This window comes from Crinia signifera, chromosome 1 (assembly GCF_055691185.1).
Source record: "Crinia signifera chromosome 1, ASM5569118v1, whole genome shotgun sequence".
NCBI classification, from domain to species: Eukaryota; Metazoa; Chordata; class Amphibia; order Anura; family Myobatrachidae; genus Crinia; species Crinia signifera.
In genome coordinates this window covers 111,236,703-111,257,452 of record NC_139217.1, presented here as the reverse complement: position 1 = coordinate 111,257,452, position 20,750 = coordinate 111,236,703, and the positions used below count along the sequence as shown (strand labels likewise).

The 20,750-nt window shown below is 41.0% G+C and overlaps 1 protein-coding gene across 3 annotated transcripts in view; it reads left to right on the top strand.

Annotated features, from left to right (window-relative positions):
* LRBA (LPS responsive beige-like anchor protein) overlaps positions 1-20,188 on the top strand; it is a 544,849-nt gene extending 524,661 nt beyond the window's left edge. For all 3 annotated transcript variants that reach the window (XM_083171504.1, XM_083171512.1, XM_083171520.1), the window contains 4 exons: positions 1,400-1,501; positions 5,465-5,661; positions 17,160-17,311; positions 18,695-20,188. In XM_083171504.1, the coding sequence (XP_083027630.1) occupies positions 1,400-1,501; positions 5,465-5,661; positions 17,160-17,311; positions 18,695-18,785 (542 nt within the window). In that variant the 3' untranslated portion in view covers positions 18,786-20,188. The remainder of the gene's footprint in view (positions 1-1,399; positions 1,502-5,464; positions 5,662-17,159; positions 17,312-18,694) is intronic.
* Positions 20,189-20,750: the final 562 nt, after the last annotated feature.

Below are 20,750 nucleotides of genomic sequence, written 5' to 3'. Positions count from 1 at the left end.
TTTAGTTGTACAATGAATATTTCAAAAGTTGTCTTCTGTCCCGGCAATGAATGACCATCCCCTAACTTTTTTTTTTATCTTATGGTCTGTGTTCTTTGTATGTATAAGAGATATCTTTCTCAATTAGACTCTCACATTTGTAGTAAGGTCAAGATAAAGAACTCCTTGATCTTGTTCAAACTACTCACATGCCGACAGTATAATTTCACAAAACGGCCCCCTTCCCCTCTCTTTCCAGGTTTTTCTACATGAAAAGAAAAGCCCATGTGCAAGACATTATTGTAGTCCTGAGCTGCCTGTCTGTGGCGACTGTTACCTCTCTCATTATTGGGTTCCCCCCCCTCCCACCTTCTCTCACTAACAAAGTTACTTATGCCATTTTCAAACAACAAATACGATTTACAGAAATAATTGTAGTTTTTCATTCCTTGAAAAAATTTTCAATAAGAAAGGAAAAAAATTCTGCGCCTGTTACTACCACTCATTACACATGATAATGGGATGCTTTTAGTTATGTCCTGGTGGGATTCTGGGGAATGTGATTAGGTGATGCCTGTGCTTTAAAGTTATGTCCTTTTATATCATGTTGTAATTAGTTACATTTTGCTACAATTTTACCAAGTTAAGCTGCTCCCCAAAATAAATGCTGCTTTCCAAACTTGGATTTCCGCTTTCCTTGTCTAATCAGAGGTCTAGTGCTCTCTCCTGTTGTGTTTGTTTTGTATATCAAATTTTTTTGTGGATGAGGGTTGACGGTAGGGGGCATTTGTTCGAAAGGCCTAAAACCACATCTCCTTTTGGGTCTTGTTAATTTTGGAATGGAAGTAGCAAAATACAACACTTTGATAGATCATGGTTTAGCAACCTAGCTTGTCCTATAAGAACATTCATTAAAAAAAATGCTTAAAGGTACATTTAGTTCTTCAACAGTAACTCTTTTGTAGAGCATTCCAAGTGCGAAGAGGTTAGTACACAATTAGTGTATTACTGACATACCGATTTCTGTTTACCATTAAACAGGCAGCAACTGTAAATAAAGCAATGTGTTTTAAAGGTCTAAAGTGTTTTCTTTATGAATAATTTTCTGCTACTGCTGCCATACTAGTCCAAATCCTAAGAGTCCTTATTAAGTTGCACATTTAGAATGTACATCATCAACCATGTAATGACCTTAAAGAGGCTCTGGTGGCCATACCATTGGCAGAGTTATTTAATATGACTACCAGTCACGGGTAAACTTAATTCTTGATCTTTGTGAACTTGCCACACTGGCTTTGTGGAATTAAAGTTTCTAGGAAAAATGCCAAGAAGAAACACTCCTTCAGGTTTTCAGTCTACATTCTGGTTTTTATTAGCAACTTGTCATTCGTGTTCTTTTTCTTTTTTTTCCCATTTGTAGGTGAGTTTGCTACACCTCGGGCAATTTTGACTGGCCATGACTGTGAAATTACCTGCACTACTGTTTGTGCAGAACTGGGCTTGGTGATAAGTGGTTCAAAAGGTAAAGCTAACCTACTTTATTCTACCTCCGTCCTTTAATCTGTATAGTGTATAATGCTGATTTTATTTGCTTTATATGATCTACATGCTCATTACTCTGTTTTATTAGATGTTAGTCTGATGGTTTTGTGATAACTGGGTGTGTGATGGGATGTGATAACTGGGTGTATGCAGGGCCGGATTAACAATTAGCCTGATGGAGCTACAGCTCTAGGCTCACTCATTTTGTAGCTGAGGGCCAGGGCTTTCCAACGAGTCCAGCCGTGCATCGCTAGCACCCTGGGAACCAGAGATACCGCCAGGCAAACCTGGAGCATTTTCCACCTAGGATAACATGGGACCCACTAATCCTGACCCCCACCTGGATCCACCAGCTGCCAGTTTCCCCCTCCAGCATCACAGAAGCTTGAAGTTGATCACAGTCGAACCCAAATTGCTGGGCCTTCAATCTGATACAGGCTGGTCCATATGGGTTCATTGGGGCAGATGTATTAAGCCTTAACAAGAGGTAAATTCAAGTGTGATAAGGAGAAATAAACGTCCAGCCAATCAGCTCCTTACTGACTATTTTCAAACACAGCCTGTAACATGGCTGTTGGCAGGTGATTGGCTGGACATTTATCTCTCCTTATCACACTTGCATTTATCTCTTGTTCAGGCTTAATACATCTGCCCCACGCAATAAACCGATTTTTTTCATTTCTTAAATGTAATTTCATGGCAGTTCATGTTGTTTGAGGGCAGATTTCTCTGGAACCATAAGGCCCAGTTTCACTGGACTAAAATCATTTGCGTACTCAAAAGTTCTTCAATATGATACTGGTCTCATGTAAATGGGTCAGTTGGTTCCGAAGATATAGCTGGTTGGTTAAAGTGTGTGTGTGTGGGGGGGGGTGTTTCTCTCCCTCCACACCAGGGACTAGGCTGGTGTAAAAGGGGCCAGCCCGAGAATGTACCTGCAAGATCCTGGGACCATATTCGGGTATATCCCTGCATTTTCTGGCGTGAAAGGGGTATTATTTTAAATGCAGGGACTAGGCTGGTGTAAAAGGGGCCAGCCCGAGTATGTCCCTGCATGATCCTGGGACCTTATTCACGGGTAAATCCCTGCATTTTCTGGTGTGAAAGGGGTATTATTTCAAATAGCCGGGACCGACCTGCAGTGCTCTGATTACAGTCGGGCAGCCCCCTGCTCTCTGCCTGGCTGTCAATGGCTATCATTTCTGCCCAGCGATGGCTGTCCACCAGTTACTGCGAGCATGTATTCCCCCTTGGCAATGAGCATGTAATCCCACATGGCAATGAGCATGGAACCCCTGGCAATGAGCATTTAGGTAAGCAGCACTTATGTAGCAAATTTTTTAATAGGCATTATGGTGTTTGGCATAATACATAATGAACATTGTTGTGTGTGGCTTAACATGTAATGGGCATTATGGTTTAATGTGCGATGCCCCTGTTTATGAAGCATATTTTGCCTTAATCTGTGTGGCATAAAGTGAATTTTGACTCAATCCATGTGCCATAGTGTGAATTTTGGCTCATTCCATGTGGCATAATGTGTAAGAGGCAAGTACAGTATAAGGGGGTTACTATTGTGTTGCATGATTTGTAGAAGGGGTATATGGTGTGGTAAACTTAGGTGACCACATACAAGGTGCTGAAATGTTGTCTACCAAGTTTTGGCTTTCAGTATCAAGTATCTTAAGACATCGGCGGCCTGTGGGTGCACCTTTTGGAGGGTACCCGTCAATATATCTCCTTGCATTTTTCCTATGCCAGCCCCTGCCTTTTCCAGCACACAAACACACACATATATATATATATATATATATATATATATATATATATATATATATATACACAGCAGTGTAGGGTACAATACTCCAATGAGGGCACTCGCCACAGTCTCAAAAGGACTTGTTTTAATAAGGGTACTTTACCACTTTATACAGCATGTAGTCTACGTTTCAGCCGCTGGAACGCATATGGTGTTCCGGTGGAACGCACAGCCATTTTTTACAAACCTATCAGGAAGCCACTCTTTGTCACATGGTGCACCTAGAGTGTACCATCTGAGCACCAAATACACTAGTGCTGCAGCTGCCTTGCTTTAGCCCATTAGTGAGTACTATTTAAGAGGAGACTGGAGACAGGGTCAGTACATTCTGACTCTGGAGCTGTGTGGATGCCTACTGATGTCTTGTCTTGAGAAAAGCCACCTGGTGGCCGAAACGTAGACTACATGCTGTATAAAGTGGTAATGTACCCGTATTAAAACAAGTCATTTTGAGATTGTGGTGAGTGCCCTCATTGGAGTATTGTACCCTACACTGCTGTATGAGTGGGACACATTGTGTCACCTTAGGGGAGCACCCCAATATAGGAACACGGAAGGTCGTGAGTGCGGAGTCCACTATATAATATATATATATATATATATATGTGTGTATATATATATATATATGTGTGTGTGTGTGTGTGTGTATATATATATATATATATATATATATATATATATATATATATATACATATATATATTTATATAATTAGTTGAAAGCATTTACACAAATAGACACACCCAACCAGAACACTGGCCACGCCCCCACATTATTAGGTGCTGGCCACAACCCCTATTATTGCACATAATAGGTCCTTGATAATTTTCAGCTCCAGGCCCATTTAGACCTTAATCTGTCACTGGGTGTATGATGGGTATGTGATAACTGGGTGTGTGAAGACTGGGTGCGTGAAGACTGGGTGCGTGATGGGCATGTGATGACTGGGTGCGTGATGGGGATGTGATGACTGGTTGTGTGATGGGGTGTATGATGGGTATGTGAGGATTGGGTGTGTGATGGGGATGGGATGACTGGGTTTCTGATGGGTATGTGATCACGGGTGTATGATGAGTATGTGATCACGGGTGTATGATGAGTATGTGATGACTGGTATAGCTCGTTCCTTAGGGGTCATCCTCGACTCTGAACTGTCCTTTTTTCACCACATTCAATATGTATCCAAATCATGTTACATGCAACTAAAAAACATATCCAAAATACAACCCTATCTCACACAAGACACTACCAAATCTCTTATCCATGCACTCATTATATCCCGCATTGATTATTGCAATGGTCTCCTAACTGGTCTTCCCAAGAACAGACTGTCGTCACTGCAATCCATTTTAAATGCTGCTCCTAGGCTCATCGTCTGTTGATCCGCTCTGCCTGTCCCTTCATTGGTTGCTTCTATTTTACCGTATTCAATATAACACACTTCTACTCGCATATAAAGCTATTAACCATACTGCACCAGCATATATCTCTCTACTTATCTCAAAATATCTCCCATCTCGACCACTCCGCTCTGCACAAGATCTGCGTCTCTCTCTTCTGCATGGATCACTAGCTCCCATTCACTATTACAGGACTTTCATAGGGCTGCTCCCATCCTATCCCTTCCACTCACAATAAGACTCTCCACTAGCCTCCAAACTTTCAAGCGTTCCCTGAAAACTCACCTCTCCAGGCAAGCCTATCATATTTAAGTTCTACACGCATAACCCTCTGAGGCACTTAGGCATTATATAGCTTCCCTTCTGGACTTGTAACTTGGTGGGACTGCTGTGCCTGTCCTTGTGTTTCCCTCCTATATCCCTATAGATTGTAAGCTTGCAGCAGGGCCCTCTAACCTCCAAGTCTGTCGTTACCCAGTTGGTTTTATCACGGTCACCATTGTAACGGAATCTGCTGCGCTATATAAGAAACTGTAAATAAATAAAATATAACGGGGATGTGATGACTAGGTGTATGATGGATATATCATCATGGGTTGTATTATGGTTATGTGATAACTGGGGGTGTGATGGGGATGGGACAACTGGGGGTGTGATGGGAATGTGATCACAACAATGTAGGAAATGTATCACAAATTTTCTGTCCTTTTTTTTTTTTCTTCAGAAGGTCCATGTCTGATACATTCTATGAATGGAGATCTTCTTAGAACACTTGAGGCTCCTGGAAACTGTCTTAGACCAAAACTTATCCAGGCTTCGAGGGAGGGGCACTGTGTTATATACTATGAACGGGGCCTTTTCTGTGTATTCGGTGTGAATGGAAAACTTCAAGCCACAATGGAAATTGATGATAATACACGGGTAAGAGCGCTCTGTGAATTAAACAGAAATTCATAAAATACATTTACCATATGGCTTTTCTGATAAAGTAGCCAACTGATGACTTCACTAGTCACACTATGTAAGAGACAATGTATCTGCCCTACTGTACAGTATGTACACTATGTTCCTAAGTAATACAGTGGCATATGCTGATGCTAAATGTTTTTTAAACTTCCCTATATACAGTAGTTGTAAACAGCACTTGATCCATAGATGTTCTTTTTTTTCTTTTGGAATTTGAAATTGTTTAACTTTTAATGCATAAGAATATGCTAACTTTATTGACTGCGCTTTGTAACAACTAAATGTAAAGTAGGCGGCTCTCCTATTATTCTTGTATTATAATCCTCTCACATTACAACAGTGGCAGGTACTAGATATCACATCCTGTAAAGGGGCAATTAAATAGGTTTTCCCTGTGTCTACAGCTAGGGAGCACAAAACAGAGCAATAAAGTTTTTGCTCCGTTTAAATGGCCAATGGCCACAGGGGCAGTATTTATTTCTTGCTGCCTCCTGATGAGATGTGGTTAAGGCTCACTAACCAGGACTTTAGACGAGATTAGCCACTATTCTAGGTAAGCGGTCTATTTGGATGCTTATAAAGCTATGAGCGTCTGATCAGAGAGATAATTAATTTCCTCTGATGGGCGCCCATTAATTAGGGCTCCCCCAAAGAGCTAACTGAGACCACTCCTTTTGCTAATATTTTGATATAAACTTTCGGGGTGGTATATAATGTGCTTTTCTGTAGTAGTTGCACTTAAAATTATTTGAGGTTAAAGTTCTCTAGTATCTTTGCAACAGTTAAGTTATTTTAAGATATTGGCATCTATATACGAAGAAAGCCAATCTGCTCTCAACGTCATTTTTCCAAACTCGTTCAGTAACGTGACCGTTAGGAGCTTATTTGTGGGCACGTTGTGTCCAACCACTTTATCTCTTTTGGGGCAGTACGGATGGAGTAATGGTTAGCATTACTGCCTCACAGCACTGAGGTCATGGGTACGATTCACACTACAGCCCTAACTGTGCGTAGTTTGTGTATTCTCTCCATACTTGCGCGGGTTTCCTCCGGGTACTCCGGTTTCCTCCCACAATCCAAAAATATGCTGGTAGGTTAATTGGCTCTCAAATAATTAACCCTAGAATGTCAATGTGTAATAAATAACTGTTAATAAATCTCTTTCCAAGGCTTAGTACTGTGTATAATGGTAATTTGTTTGCAACAGCTGCCTTAGGCTGTAGATCCCTTATACAATTCTGAGATTTATTTCATAGAAGATTCCTAATTTTGTAACTAATTGTTTGCATTGTGAATAGCTACACACACACAATCTGTAAACACGGTGACTGTGATGATCTCCACAATCACCCAATTTCACAATCAATGTATCAATGTGCCTTTTATGAGTTTGTCAATTAATTTCATGCAAAGAGTTTATTGGGGCCAGGAGTTTAATTGCTGCTCCCAAGAGATTTTAGGCATTTTTGGGCAAATGCTCATTTGAAACCCAGAAAGTATATTTCTTTGGCCAATTAAGCTCTGGCATAAATTCTCATTAAAGAGTTTTTTTTTTTTTTAATTATGAGATCATATTTAAGATTGAAAATTGCAAATACCAAGGCTTAAATACAAAAATAACAATGTCCACATCTGTAGTATTCCATACCATACTGTGCTAACCAGATGTTCTACTTTAGCTATATAATACTAAAACGTACAGTATTATCCTTACGCTGAAGCCCCTTTTATATGATTGTAACACTATAGTTGTCCTACCCCATAAAGAATTCACCAAACCACTGTGCATTTCTACAAAGCAAGTCTATTATGCAAGTCATTCTATATCTGCGGTGTTCAAATGTCACCCAGCTCTTTCATAGATGCCCTCAGCTATATGTAGTTCCAATTCGGTGTATTCTTGCATGCTGATGAATAATTTTATTATGCACTTTTTGTCTCCTATTTGTGAACTCCTCACTGATGTGATTGATGAGAATAGGCACACCAATGGCTGCGTGCCTTGCATACCTTATTCTGGTTGATTAGCAAAGCTGGGAAATGTGCAGCTTTGCGAGTCAACAAATGCTGCCTGCATGTCCGTCCACCCCTCGCATTCCAAGTTTCCCCGCACGCATGTGAATGGATGTTTTGCATTAACATCCATTCGTAGCAGGGCCGGCGGTAATAAACACTTGCTGAGTGCTTTCACCCTAGACCACCAGGGAAAGCAGAGTTATAATAGATAAACTGCTTATTTTAAAAGCAATTAAATATGCTTATCTAAAACCACACAAATTAAATGTAAGACATCATTATATATATATATATATATATATATATATATATATATATATATATATATATATATAGCAAAGGAAATGTAGATGGCACTCTCAAGGTTGTACAAATTCTGCGCGGCGGCAGCAATGATGAAATAAAAGAATCAACACAGGCTTGTGTGTCAACGTTTCGGCCAAAGCCCTTTATCAAGACATAAAAAATAGCAAACAGTGTACTCACATTTATAGCAGACAGTGGGGGCAGGAACACCTCGTGCAGAAATCACCAGCACGACCCGGGCAGGTGAGGAGTGACGTCATCTGGCGCACTCATATGGGGAAAGCGGGGTCACCGGGGGCGTGCCACAAAAACCCAAAGGGTGGTTGCTAAGCGACCATGAACGCTGCATGGCGCTCGCATTAAAAGATGTGTAGACATCGGCTTAAAGCCGAGTGCAGGGAGACGGGCGCACGGGGGAAGCGGCTGTGGTGCGCCCATCTCCCTGCACTCGGCTTTAAGCCGATGTCTACACATCTTTTAATGCGAGCGCCATGCAGCGTTCATGGTCGCTTAGCAACCACCCTTTGGGTTTTTGTGGCACGCCCCCGGTGACCCCGCTTTCCCCGTTTGAGTGCGCCAGATGACATCACTCCTCACCCGCCCTGGTCGTGCTGGTGATTTCTGCACGAGGTGTTCCTGCCCCCACTGTCTGCTATAAATGTGAGTACACTGTTTGCTATTTTTTATGTCTTGATAAAGGGCTTTGCCCGAAACGTTGACACACAAGCCTGTGTTGATTCTTTTATTTCATCATTGCTGCCGCCGCGCAGAATTTGTAAAACCTTGAGAGTGCCATCTACATTTCCTTTGCTACATCTTTTCTTCTGAAAATTGAAAGGCACCTCAAGTATTTGCACCTACAAGGACGAAAGCCGGGACCCCCTTGTCCTATCTATATATATATATATATATATATATATATATATATATATATATATATATATATATATATAGCAGTTGTGGGTTGGCGCCCCTTTGTGCGACCTTCAATAATTAGATTTGTACAGCCTTTAGTCAGAATTCCAAAACACAAGCAAGTAAAGTCCAAAATTCATATAAATTTATTAAAATGTCTTTGGTTCCACACTACAGTGGTGGTTGAATCAGACCATAAAAAGTTCAGTGGTATATTTCATAACAGCACTAAAAACGATCCCAACGGAACGTTGCCCCCTGCCCGCACTGCTAGGTGCGAACGGGACGACGATGTGGTAGGGAATATTGGGGCAGATGTATCAAGCCTGGCGAAGAGATAAACTGGAGATAAAGTGGAGAAAAAGTGGAAGGAGATAACACACCAGCCAATCAACTCCCAACTGTCATATTTCAAACACATCTGATTGGCTGGTGCATTATCTCCTTCCACTTTTTCTCCACTTTATCTCCAGTTTATATCTTTACCAGGCTTAATACATCTGCCCCATAGAGTGTAAGCTCCACTGGGGCAGGGACTGATGTGAATGTTCAAATATTCTCTGTAAAGCGCTGCGGAATATGTATGCGCTATAAGAAACTGTTAATTAATAAATAAATATGTAGTACACACAAAAGCACAAGTCTGAAGGTCATTGTCCGTAATGTCCTTATTACTTGGGTTGCGTGTTTAATGGGCAAGAAACGATAAAATAATTGCACCATATGTCCAAGCCTGGGAAGTTTTACTGATCCAAAGAGCATGGTTTATCCTCACAAGCCTCAGCTGTGATTTATTCTCAGGCCCATCTCTCTACAGGTTAGACTGGCGAGACCGCTCCCATCTAGAGCGTATTATTTACTATCACTGGCAAGAAGAGACTCTGGCATCGTCATGACTCGCACACAATCTACCAGCTCTATTTTCTGTTGTTGTTCTTAGTTCTCTTTTGCAATAATAATGTTCATAATCTGTCACTTTCAGTTGTGATTATGTTGTCAGCCAGGCTAATAAATCTGTAAAATATCTTGAAATCCCTAGCCGGCTGGAACAGTTTCTGTAGTGTTTCAGTGTGTGCTGGGAGCTAGGCTTTGTTGCCTCAGGCTGGGGAAGTCCAGGCAAACACATGTGTACCTCCGCCACATGTTTTCTTGTTGTTCAATACCAAAGCAGTCCCTGTTGGATTTTAGTGTTAAACAATCCACAGCCCCTTTTCCCCATCTGCTTCTGCACTTTATCATGCTGGCAGGCAAGTGGCAACCGTGTGATTAAAGTCCAGCTCCCCCCCAAATGTGTAGTACCCGCCCATGGCTGTGGCAGACTGATGTTTTCACTGCTTGCTTTTCAAGTAATAGGAAGGGGGGAGGGTGCCAGAGGTGAAACCAAGGAAACCTAAGGTCAAGTCTGACTGCCATTGAGTGAATGAGGGGAGTTAAACAGGTTGTGTTTCATGTGTCATGGTAAGCCCAAGCCCACAGGATGTCGACAAAAGTAACAATTTACAATCATCAGACACAGGACAGAATTCTAATTTACTTTCTTGTAGCCTGCTCATGAAAACTAGCCTGAGACCTCCAGACTGCCTGGGGATACTCAGAGCCTAATCAATGTTATACACCTGTTTTTGTTTTAAATGCTGCGTTGCCCACCAGAGCCCCAGCCAAAAGCACGTCAAAGCACATCTACCATGCAATGTTTAGATGTCAGAATTAATAACTTGGATGGAAAGAAATCCACTCCTAAAACAGAGCTGTTACCTGAGGCAAAGACACTAGCTCCCGCACCCCTTGGGATCCAATTATTTGCTTTGTCTGGAGATTGGAAAGGGCACAGTAGCTGCTTACATGCCATAATCTACTGGATACAAGTGATTTCTTTGTTTGTGTTTCAGGAAATAATAGCAGCAAAAGGCAGCGTTGGCGTTCTAGATGGTATAAAGGGCTATTTGGTATTTCCCCATTGCTGATGCTTTCAGTGCAATTCACGTCCCGGTATCTCATTTTTATTGCAATATGTATGCAGGGAAAAGCAATATTGTCCTGTCTATCATTTATATTTGATGGAAAGTCATGGTAAACGCATACTGTTCCTACAGTAAAGTGTACCTTGGGTTTTGTATGTAAAATAACCTTTTACATAACAAAGATCTGTAAAGGGGCCATACACACGGGGCGATATGAGGGCTTTTTCTAAATGATCCCGCGTGTTGCTATCACCTGACTGGATTTTGACTGCATTCAGTCAAAATCATCGCCAGTGTTCTGCCACCTGAACACTGTCCTACACAGATCACTCAGCACATAACCCCCCCCCCCCACCCCCGTCGCTGTGTGTGTATGGCCCTCTATGTATCACTGTCTTGCACTGTTTGTGGCGGCTTATAATATCCAGAAGGAAGCTTCTGCCAAGGAAAGTGCTGTCACATAGTGTAGGCAACTGCCATTAAGTTAAGCTTTCATCTAGGATTGACTGGATTTAAGCCATCAGATTTCCTTAGCTTTGCTACACCCTGTAATACACTTGTGAAGTATACAATAAATGAAATACACGGATGTACAATGTCAGTTATCTAAAGCCTACACTTTGTTACAGTTCCACCTAGAACTGTAAAGCTGGCCATATATCAGAAAGATCGATCTTAAGATCGATTGCACTCATGATTGTGTACAATTTCCCTTGAAATCCCCAGCAGTCCTTTTGGTTTTTGGACACACAATCTACACACAATCCATCATACAATCAGTCATACAATCCATCTGCTGCATGATTTTGTACACAAGATGTGCACACAATCTGCATACAATCCATCATACAATCAGTCATACAATTCATCTTATGATTGATTGTATGATTATGTACACAAGATGTGCACACAATCTGCATACAATCCATCTTACAATCAATTGAGATTGTATGATTGGGTACAATATCTTTCTGATGTATGGCCAGCTTAAGGCTTATGCAATTATTTATATAAAAAAGGGGCCATGGGAGGAAAGGACAGCCTTCCAGGTGACTAATCTGTAAAATATTGGACCCGTTTTTAGTTGTTGAGCCCATTGATTGCCATACATATTGGGGTAAATTTGTTTAAGCTTCTAAAAGTGAAATAAGGTTGCCCATAGCAACCAGTCAGATTCTGTCTGTCATTTTCTAGGATGCATTGGAGAAATTATAGTCAGAATCTTATTTGTTGCTATGGGCAACCTATTTTCATTATGTTAATTTACCACACACATTAGTAACTAATAGTGACCATACAGCCACATTGGATTATCTGTGGAAACACAATGTGCTTGGGATGGTCTCTTGGGTTATCTTTCTGCTTATTACATAAATGATAGCAGTCAGGGTAATTGTGTTCCTATAATTGGGTAATCCTGTACTTGGGCTGTTGACCAGCTATGTTCGTTGCTGTGTAGATGTGAGTTCTTGCTGGGCCTATCACCTGCAGGGAGTTCAGTAGAATCTTTGGGCCAGATGTATCAAGCTGCCAAAGGTGCTAAAATGGAGAGTAATAAACAATCAGCCAATCACTCTTCACTTTATCGCCTTTTGAAGCTTGATACTTTTGGCCCTTTTACTTGAAATTGTCCATACTGCATGCCATCTTATTGGAGAAAAGCACTATATAATTTATCTGACCATAATTTACCTAGAGTAGAGACCCAGAATGTCTGGGAGACTCCTAAGTAGAGGCTAGATGATGACACAATTTTGGTAATCAGGCTCTGTGACACGAATTTCATTATAACACCCTCAGCAATTGCCCACTGAACCTCCCTTCTGGGATTGCCAAGTATACTTTCAATGGAGAACCTACAGTACACTGCTTTTTGGTCCAAAATCCCACACACTTATTTTTAAGTCTCAGCAAGGGTTCTGCAGTTCAGTACAAGGGGAAATGAACACCAAGATACAAAAATACAGGCTGTGTATATATGTATATACTCGCATTATTATGTACAGGATAGAACAGGGAGAAAGCCCTGCTCATCATCTTTTCTTCCAAGACATTCCTATTTTAAATATAAGTATAGATATTTATGGACAGACTCCTCTATAGGCCTCTGAGTGCATTGCATTTACAGTGGCATTTATCTTTCCATGCTTTGTGGTGTGCGTTCTGTGTACACGAAGATGTGATCTATTGTAATTGTTTCTGAATGTTTGCAGAAGTGCCTGTAATACAAGAAAGATTACGTTTTAAAGTTTCCCTCTTCAGCCATTTGTAATGTGAAGAGGCATGTATCTGCTTTACCCTTCAGCATTTACTTCTATTTACTTCCCATAAACGTCTGCACTCACCTTTTTGTAGTCCTCGTCCTCTATAATCCATGCCATATTTCTTATCTTGCTGTTAGATATTTCCAGCTCCCTCTACAAGGATGTCTCTGATCATATTTACCCTTATCTATGCCTCCTCTCTACCCCTCCTCACTTGATGTTAGACAGTCTGCATAAAGATTTTCTGACTCATCAGCTTTACATATAATATATTTCCTGACATGAAAAGGTCAATCTTCCAGTATGTGTGTGCCTTTTGGCAGAGCTGAGCTGGGAAACAAGTACACATTCAGCATAATGCAGTTTTCTTCAGATTTCACTTTTTCCACAGATAGATTTTATCCAGTTTAGTATGGAATGAGAACCTGTGTCTTTTCTGTGTACAGTTCATAGGCTTAGCAGAATACTATACCTTTTTAATTCTGTATTTATCTACTTAACCGTGCTTTACTACACTACAGAGCATACTAATGCACTCATCTGGTATGTGTGTATTACAGGTTGAGTATCCCTTATCCAAAATGCTCGGGACCATGAGCATTTTGGACATACTTCCCTACCCTCCCGGTATGGCCGGGAAGGGGGGCAAGTCTCCTGCATTTTGCCCACAGCCACGGTTCCCCCCTTCCCTGCGGTATAAACCCCCGAATTTCGCGGGGAGGAGGCGGAGCTAAAATGACGCGATTTGTGTAATTTTAGCCCCTCCCATCTTCCACGGACCCGCAAATTGTTGCAGCTGCCCAACATAGGGGCGGGGCTTAGTGACGTCAGCCTCGCTCCGCCCCCAAAACGTAGCCTCTTCCCGCCCCACTCTCACTCCTCTCCGGGCTACTCCCAGAGAGGAGTTTGAAGAAGTCAGCAAGTATGATTTTGGATAAGGGATTTTTTTTTTTTTTGCATACTTACCTGGTCCCCTGGTGGTGCCTCGATGGTCCCCCGACAGCAACAGTGTCCCCCAGCATCCACGGCGGCCTTCAGGATCATCTTCAGAGGCATCTCCGGTCCCAGGGGTGCATTGTGCGGCAGCACACTCACGCAATGTACCCCTGGGACCAGAGAGGATCACGGAGGCCACCGTAGACTTTGGGGGATGAGGTAAGATGTCAGATGCCCTCTTTACTGTGAGGAAGGACAGTATCGTATAGTGTGTAAGTACAAAATATTAATTTCAAACATTGGTTCTCCTATTGTGTATCTACCAGGTGGTGACTCCACCCATATAAAGTCCAACAATTATTCATTACTTTAAATGATTTTGTTTGGAGCTGCCAAGGATTTCATATTCTCTTCATGTACCCATATGGGCAGTCATTTAAATAGTATCCAATCCATGCATCTGTTTAGAACCAGAATGAGCACAGTTTCTTTGTGTTGAATGTACAGTATACAAGTCATACACCTGAATAGATTACCGGTGGTGGAAATGTCAGTCACTGAACAAATCTCTTTTCTACAATATTACTAGAATGTAATCTCCAAAACAAAATATCTTATTTCTTTATTTTCCCTTTAGATTTGTTTTGATATAAATGGCACACCAAAACATTTGGTTCATCTTGCAGAGGGTGGAAACTGTGACCTACGAGGGATGCATTCAAAAATTGGATAATCTGAATAGATGGATCTAATTTAATAAAGACATCGAGAGAATCACTTTCTCGGGTTATAGAAGGGTTAAAGATTAATGGCTTTAATTTGTCTCTTACTATAGAATTTTTCTCATAAAACGCTCAGAATATAAAACACTAGTGAACCGTGACTGGGAGGTTAATGGATTTTCTTCAGATGAATTTTCTAAGTGTAGCAAATAATTATTTGTCATGGTAATAATTGCAATTCCAAAATAGCCTCAGGAGATTGCAGCAGTGCAAACGAGGGAGCAAAATGAGTATTGATTTGGGGTTTATGTAATATTCCCCGTCAGTATTTCTGTATGGCGATACATAAAGGTCTCTGTGCTCTCTCGTGATGTTGTTCACATATGGTATATTGCTGCAGAAGGGCATTGCCCTGATGTACAGGGTTATCTAGTGAGACAGTGTTGTATAGACTATGTGGATGTGCTGCATAGTGTGACTGTCTTCATCACCACAGTCGTTTTGTGGTATGTTCATTTGGTTTTTGTTGGCTAGTTCCTAATAGATACAATATTAAAAGAGTATGACATGACATACATCTAATTGTCCATTGTCCATGTAGAAAAGAGATCAGTTTTAGGGTTCGATCCTTAGAAGAACCGATCCCATTATTTAGGCAAAGTAAGCCGAAGCTGCTCTTTGTCTGCTCCTCCCCTGGATATTCCAGTTTGTTTTATGTAGGGTAATTGCTGCCACCGCTAGGCTTCGTTAATGGAACCTGGAGCTGGTTGTGCTTCCGGGGGCACAATGTAGCTTTTTTTTTCTTAATTAAAGGTGCTTTTTTTAAACCATCATGACCACTTAGGGGACAATTCAATTACCTGTGTAACGTTAGACTCCTGAATTTAGATACAACAGGAGGATCAACTAGCCTGTGGTAATCTACTGTGGTTAATTGATTTCCCTGACTTACTGCAAAATGGGATATAAGCAGATGCCCCTCCTCCCCCACTGTGTGTGAGAAAATAGAGGTGAGAAAGAATAGGAGGAAATGGGAAAGAGTGTGTGTGTGATATACAGTACTGTAGAGAGAATGGGAGAGAGTGTTAGCCCTGGCTAAAATACAGCAGACAATAACTCACCGTAGAGAGCGCAAGATAATATAAAGTCAATTAAATTTTTGCAGCGTATTTTTGGAGGGAATCCTCCATGTTTGGCAATATTATTAATTTTAATTTAAATAAAATGTACTTTATATTTGTATCATCTTGCGCGCTCTGAGATTTATCTCTATTTTTCTATATTGCTACACAGTCATTATTTGGCCACATAAATGGAGCAACTTTAATTGCTCCATCGGGCGCCACCTAGTGGCTGTTGGCACACAAAACACTTAAATTCCTCCCATAGAGGTGAAGAGCAGAATTAGCCTTTTATTACATAGGATGTGCCTTGTGCTGGCCCGCGCCCTCAATGTTCGATGTTATGATGTCTTGGTCATGATGTCATTATGTTGTGTGGAGGAAGCAGGGCCGACAGCATTGGAAAGTGCAGTTCTCGCCAGAATATCCTGAGGATGCTCCTGTACAGCAGTGGCGTAACTACCGTGGGTGCAGGGGCTGCAGCTGCTGTAGAGCCCAAGCTGTTTCAAGGGCCCGCTGCTCCCCCTGCACCCTGTCCTACCCACACTTACGACACTGGGTGTATATTATACATAAGTTAAGTTTTCCATGGAGTTGCTGCCAATGCAAGTAGCAATAGGTTTTCACAGGGGAATTTGGCCTAAATGCTCTTGTGATATCAATTGCCCACCAGAGAATATAATGCAAACAATGCTATAGGAAAAATAAACTGCACTTCTATAACAGAACATTTTATTTGTACATCTAGCCTACTTGTGTGTTAAACAACCCTTCTATTATGTGTCCATGCTGTGTGTGACTCTGTAGCGCCAGATTTGTGTCTTGTTTGTAAATTGTACAATCCGCTTCTGCTGGTTTAAATAATGATTTGTGATATACATATAGTCTGTGTAGCACATACTGTAAGACACATTTTAATGTAAAAATGACAATACTACTGAGCCACAGAGCACCCTGTGTATTGCGATTTGGAGCACTCAGAGGATAGATGTTTGTGGACACATCTGTATGTCAAACTTGCACAACAGACTTTTTCCTGAAGTTATACAGTAAGGTGAATGAAATGCAGGATTGTATTTGCTTTATTGGTTGTCATGGCCACAAACCAGTTATTACCAAAAACTGGATGGCGATTTAAATACTTAAACGATGTATATAGCGTACATTTCCCTGGGAGTCTGCTAGTAACTTGGTGTGTGTTGTATCTTTTAGGCAATATTGCTGAGTCGGGATGGACAATACCTGCTTACGGGAGGAGATAGTGGAATTGTCATGATTTGGCAAGTATGTGACATGAAACAACTGTTTGCCTATCCAGGCTGTGATGCCGGCATCCGATCCATGGCTTTGTCTTATGACCAAAGGTGAGAATAACCAGTTTGATGAGTATAGCTGTACGGTATGCATTGCATCACCACCAGCAGACAATGTATACAGTTGCTGTCCAGTACGCATTGTGTGAATGCCAGGCAAGCATGTACTGTAGAACTGTCCAGTTCTCATTGCATGATCACCAAAAAACAATGTATATCTGTCCAGGACTCATAGCATGACCACCAGAAGACCATGTATAGCTATACAGTACTCATAGCATTACTGCCAGGAGACAATATATAGCTGTACAGTACTCATAGCATTACTGCCAGGAGACCATATATAGCTGTACAGTACTCATAGCATTACTGCCAGGAGACCATATATAGCTGTACAGTACTCATAGCATTACTGCCAGGAGACCATATATAGCTGTACAGTACTCATAGCATTACTGCCAGGAGACAATATATAGCTGTACAGTTCTCATAGCATTACTGCCAGGAGACACTGTATAGCTGTCCAGTACTCATAGCATGACCGCCAGGAAACAATGTATAGCTTACAGTACTCATTGCATGACCGCGAGGAGACATTACTGTACAGTACTCATAGCATGACTGCCAGGAGACAATGTATAGCTGTACGGTACTCATTGCATGACCACCAGGAAACAATGTATAGCTGTACGGTACTCATTGCATGACTGCCAGGAAACAATGTATAGCTGTACGGTACTCATTGCATGACCACCAGGAAACAATGTATAGCTGTACGGTACTCATTGCATGACCACCAGGAAACAATGTATAGCTGTACGGTACTCATTGCATGACCACCAGGAAACAATGTATAGCTGTACGGTACTCATTGCATGACCACCAGGAAACCATGTATAGCTGTACAGTACTCATTGCATGACCACCAGGAGACATTACTGTACAGTACTCATTGCATGACAGCCAGTAGACGATGTATACTGTTCAGGAGGGGATATAATTACAGTAATAATGGCAGTACAGCTTCCTCACATATTATGATATTATAAACTGTATAACAACCATTTTTATAGTGTGTCAAATAAAACCTTTGGTCTTGTACGTTCATTTGATAGCTCATTAAATATAACTTTTTCCAGTCACAGCCCACCTTCTTCATAAAGTCACAGCTTTAATTATCTAAATAAATTACACTTCAGCTAATGGAAAACACATGCCGCGCTCATTGGCTATCAGGGGGTTAAATGGGTTTGCTAGTCATTTGATGAGGTGGCTTACAACTTTTACAGCAATGAATAAACACTTTGCATGTTAAGTGTAGACCTTTCTGTCTCCTCAAACATATCACTAGTCTGTTCCAGGACCGCTTTTAGACATTTTTTTTGTTCAGAATGTAATCATCTGTCTAACGTTCTGCTTTCCATTCACTTTCAGGTGCATTATGACGGGCATGGCATCTGGGAGCATTGTGCTCTTCTACAACGACTTTAACCGCTGGCACCACGAATATCAGACAAGATACTGATGTCAAGACAAGATGGCCGCACTGTACTGATGCACTGATTACCGCTCACTTCTGGCAGGCCACCTGCCACGCTTAGGTCCTTTATAAATGGCTAATTACATCTGAATGTAATTTAAATGAAACTCAAATCAGCAAACTATTTTTAGAGTTAATTGCTATTTTTGTAGACCTTGCTTTACCTTTTTTTGTGGGTACAAGACACAAGCAGATGGCTGCTGGGGTTCTGTAGTAAAAACAAATATATAAATAAATATATATTTTTTAGTCCTATGGAGAAGATTATTTTCATCCGTGTACCTGGAAAATAAGCTTAATATGGTGGCTGGATCATTTATGGCAGGTCTCTTCCAGTGACTAGCTTTCCTCTACCTTACCTGGGTGTTCTCTTTCCTGTGGGCACCTTTCCTACATATCTTATATTGTGCTGCAGTGCTCCCCCCCCCCCCCCCCCCCCCCATTTCTCTCTCTTTCCAAATGATTGTACTGTCACAGAGCTGAGACAGGCGAATTGTAGTGATTATAGTTAAATTTGAAACATTGTGATGAAATCTGCTTCATTTAAATGCCAGGAAATAATGTTCTGGGAAAGATTGGATACAGTGTTTTCCCTCAGAATGATTCCCCCTTTGTTTTAAGTGGAATGAAATGGCTGGGAGACATAGTATCTAGTATATGAGGCTCTTTTAGCTGCATAGTACCCATAGCGCACATGTGCAGCAGATATTAGCCTGGACAACGTAATAATGTCCTACTGGTGGCAATGGGTTGCTGCACATTACTGCCGTTGACATTGTCTTGTTAAATAGGCTGAGTGCAACCACTGGTAAATCACTCGTGTGAATATCGATGGCTTCTTAAAAAATGCAGACCTGTTTATATGTAAGAGGCGAAGTCCACGGTTTTAAAATAATCTTTATAAATCTATTTAAGAAAACCCAGACGTTCTCTAAAGTAGTCTAGAATTCCTGTATTGCTCCAACCGGCTTGCTATTTTCTATTAGTTTTAGCACCAAATCATGTGAATAAAATGGTGTGCTACCTGTCCGACGCGTACCTGGTCCTGGACAGGCCTAAAGTAATAATCTAACTAAACAACACCAAGTTATTTTGTCGTTACTTAGTCTTACCTTTTCTACAAGATTGCTGTGCAGAATTCTGTAAAACTGTTTGTGAAAAAAAACAAGGAACTGTGTTGTTTCGTACGTCTGTATAGCATAAGGACTAGTTTGTACTGTTATCTCCGTGTGAGCTGATCCTTCATTCCACATGTTTCTTAATCAAAGATTTGTCTACCAGCTCACCTTTTTCTACTTATTCAGTAACCATCTTTTAATTAGCTCAAGTGTGGGATGAAGTACGTTTGAATGGACAAAAATAAATAAAATGGAATTTGTAATTGCAAATTGGAGCTGGAACTTTATTTTTGGAGTCTTGTTCATCATATTTCTTATAAAGGGATGGCTATGGAACAAAACATATGCAGCTCTATTTGTTGTGTACTGCTCAGGTCCTGAATTTTTAGAACTGGATTTGGACACAGTATTATCATACTTGAAAATAAGCTTGGCCACAGATAACAGAGTGCTAAGCTTGGGAGCAGGGCCCTCCTAACATTTTGTCTGTAACTGCCCAGTTTTCTTTTATCCCTATTTCCAATTGTAAAGCGCAACGGAACCTGCTGCGCTGTATAAGAAACTTATATATAGTGATATGGTAGGTGCACCTACAGTACAGTACAGCCAGCAAGGTGAAATAACATTAACAATTGTACTTCTGTTTAGTCTTATGATTAGTCTGTAGACTGGGTATGCTTACAAGGACACATGCACAAGGTTAGAAAAACTAACACCTTTACACACTTTTAAGTTTGTCCATTTGATGTATGGTGGTAACTTTTTTGGGATAAACGTATTGAGCTGCTGGTTTTGCCAACCGTTTGATTTTGTTGTTTTAACCACTAAACTG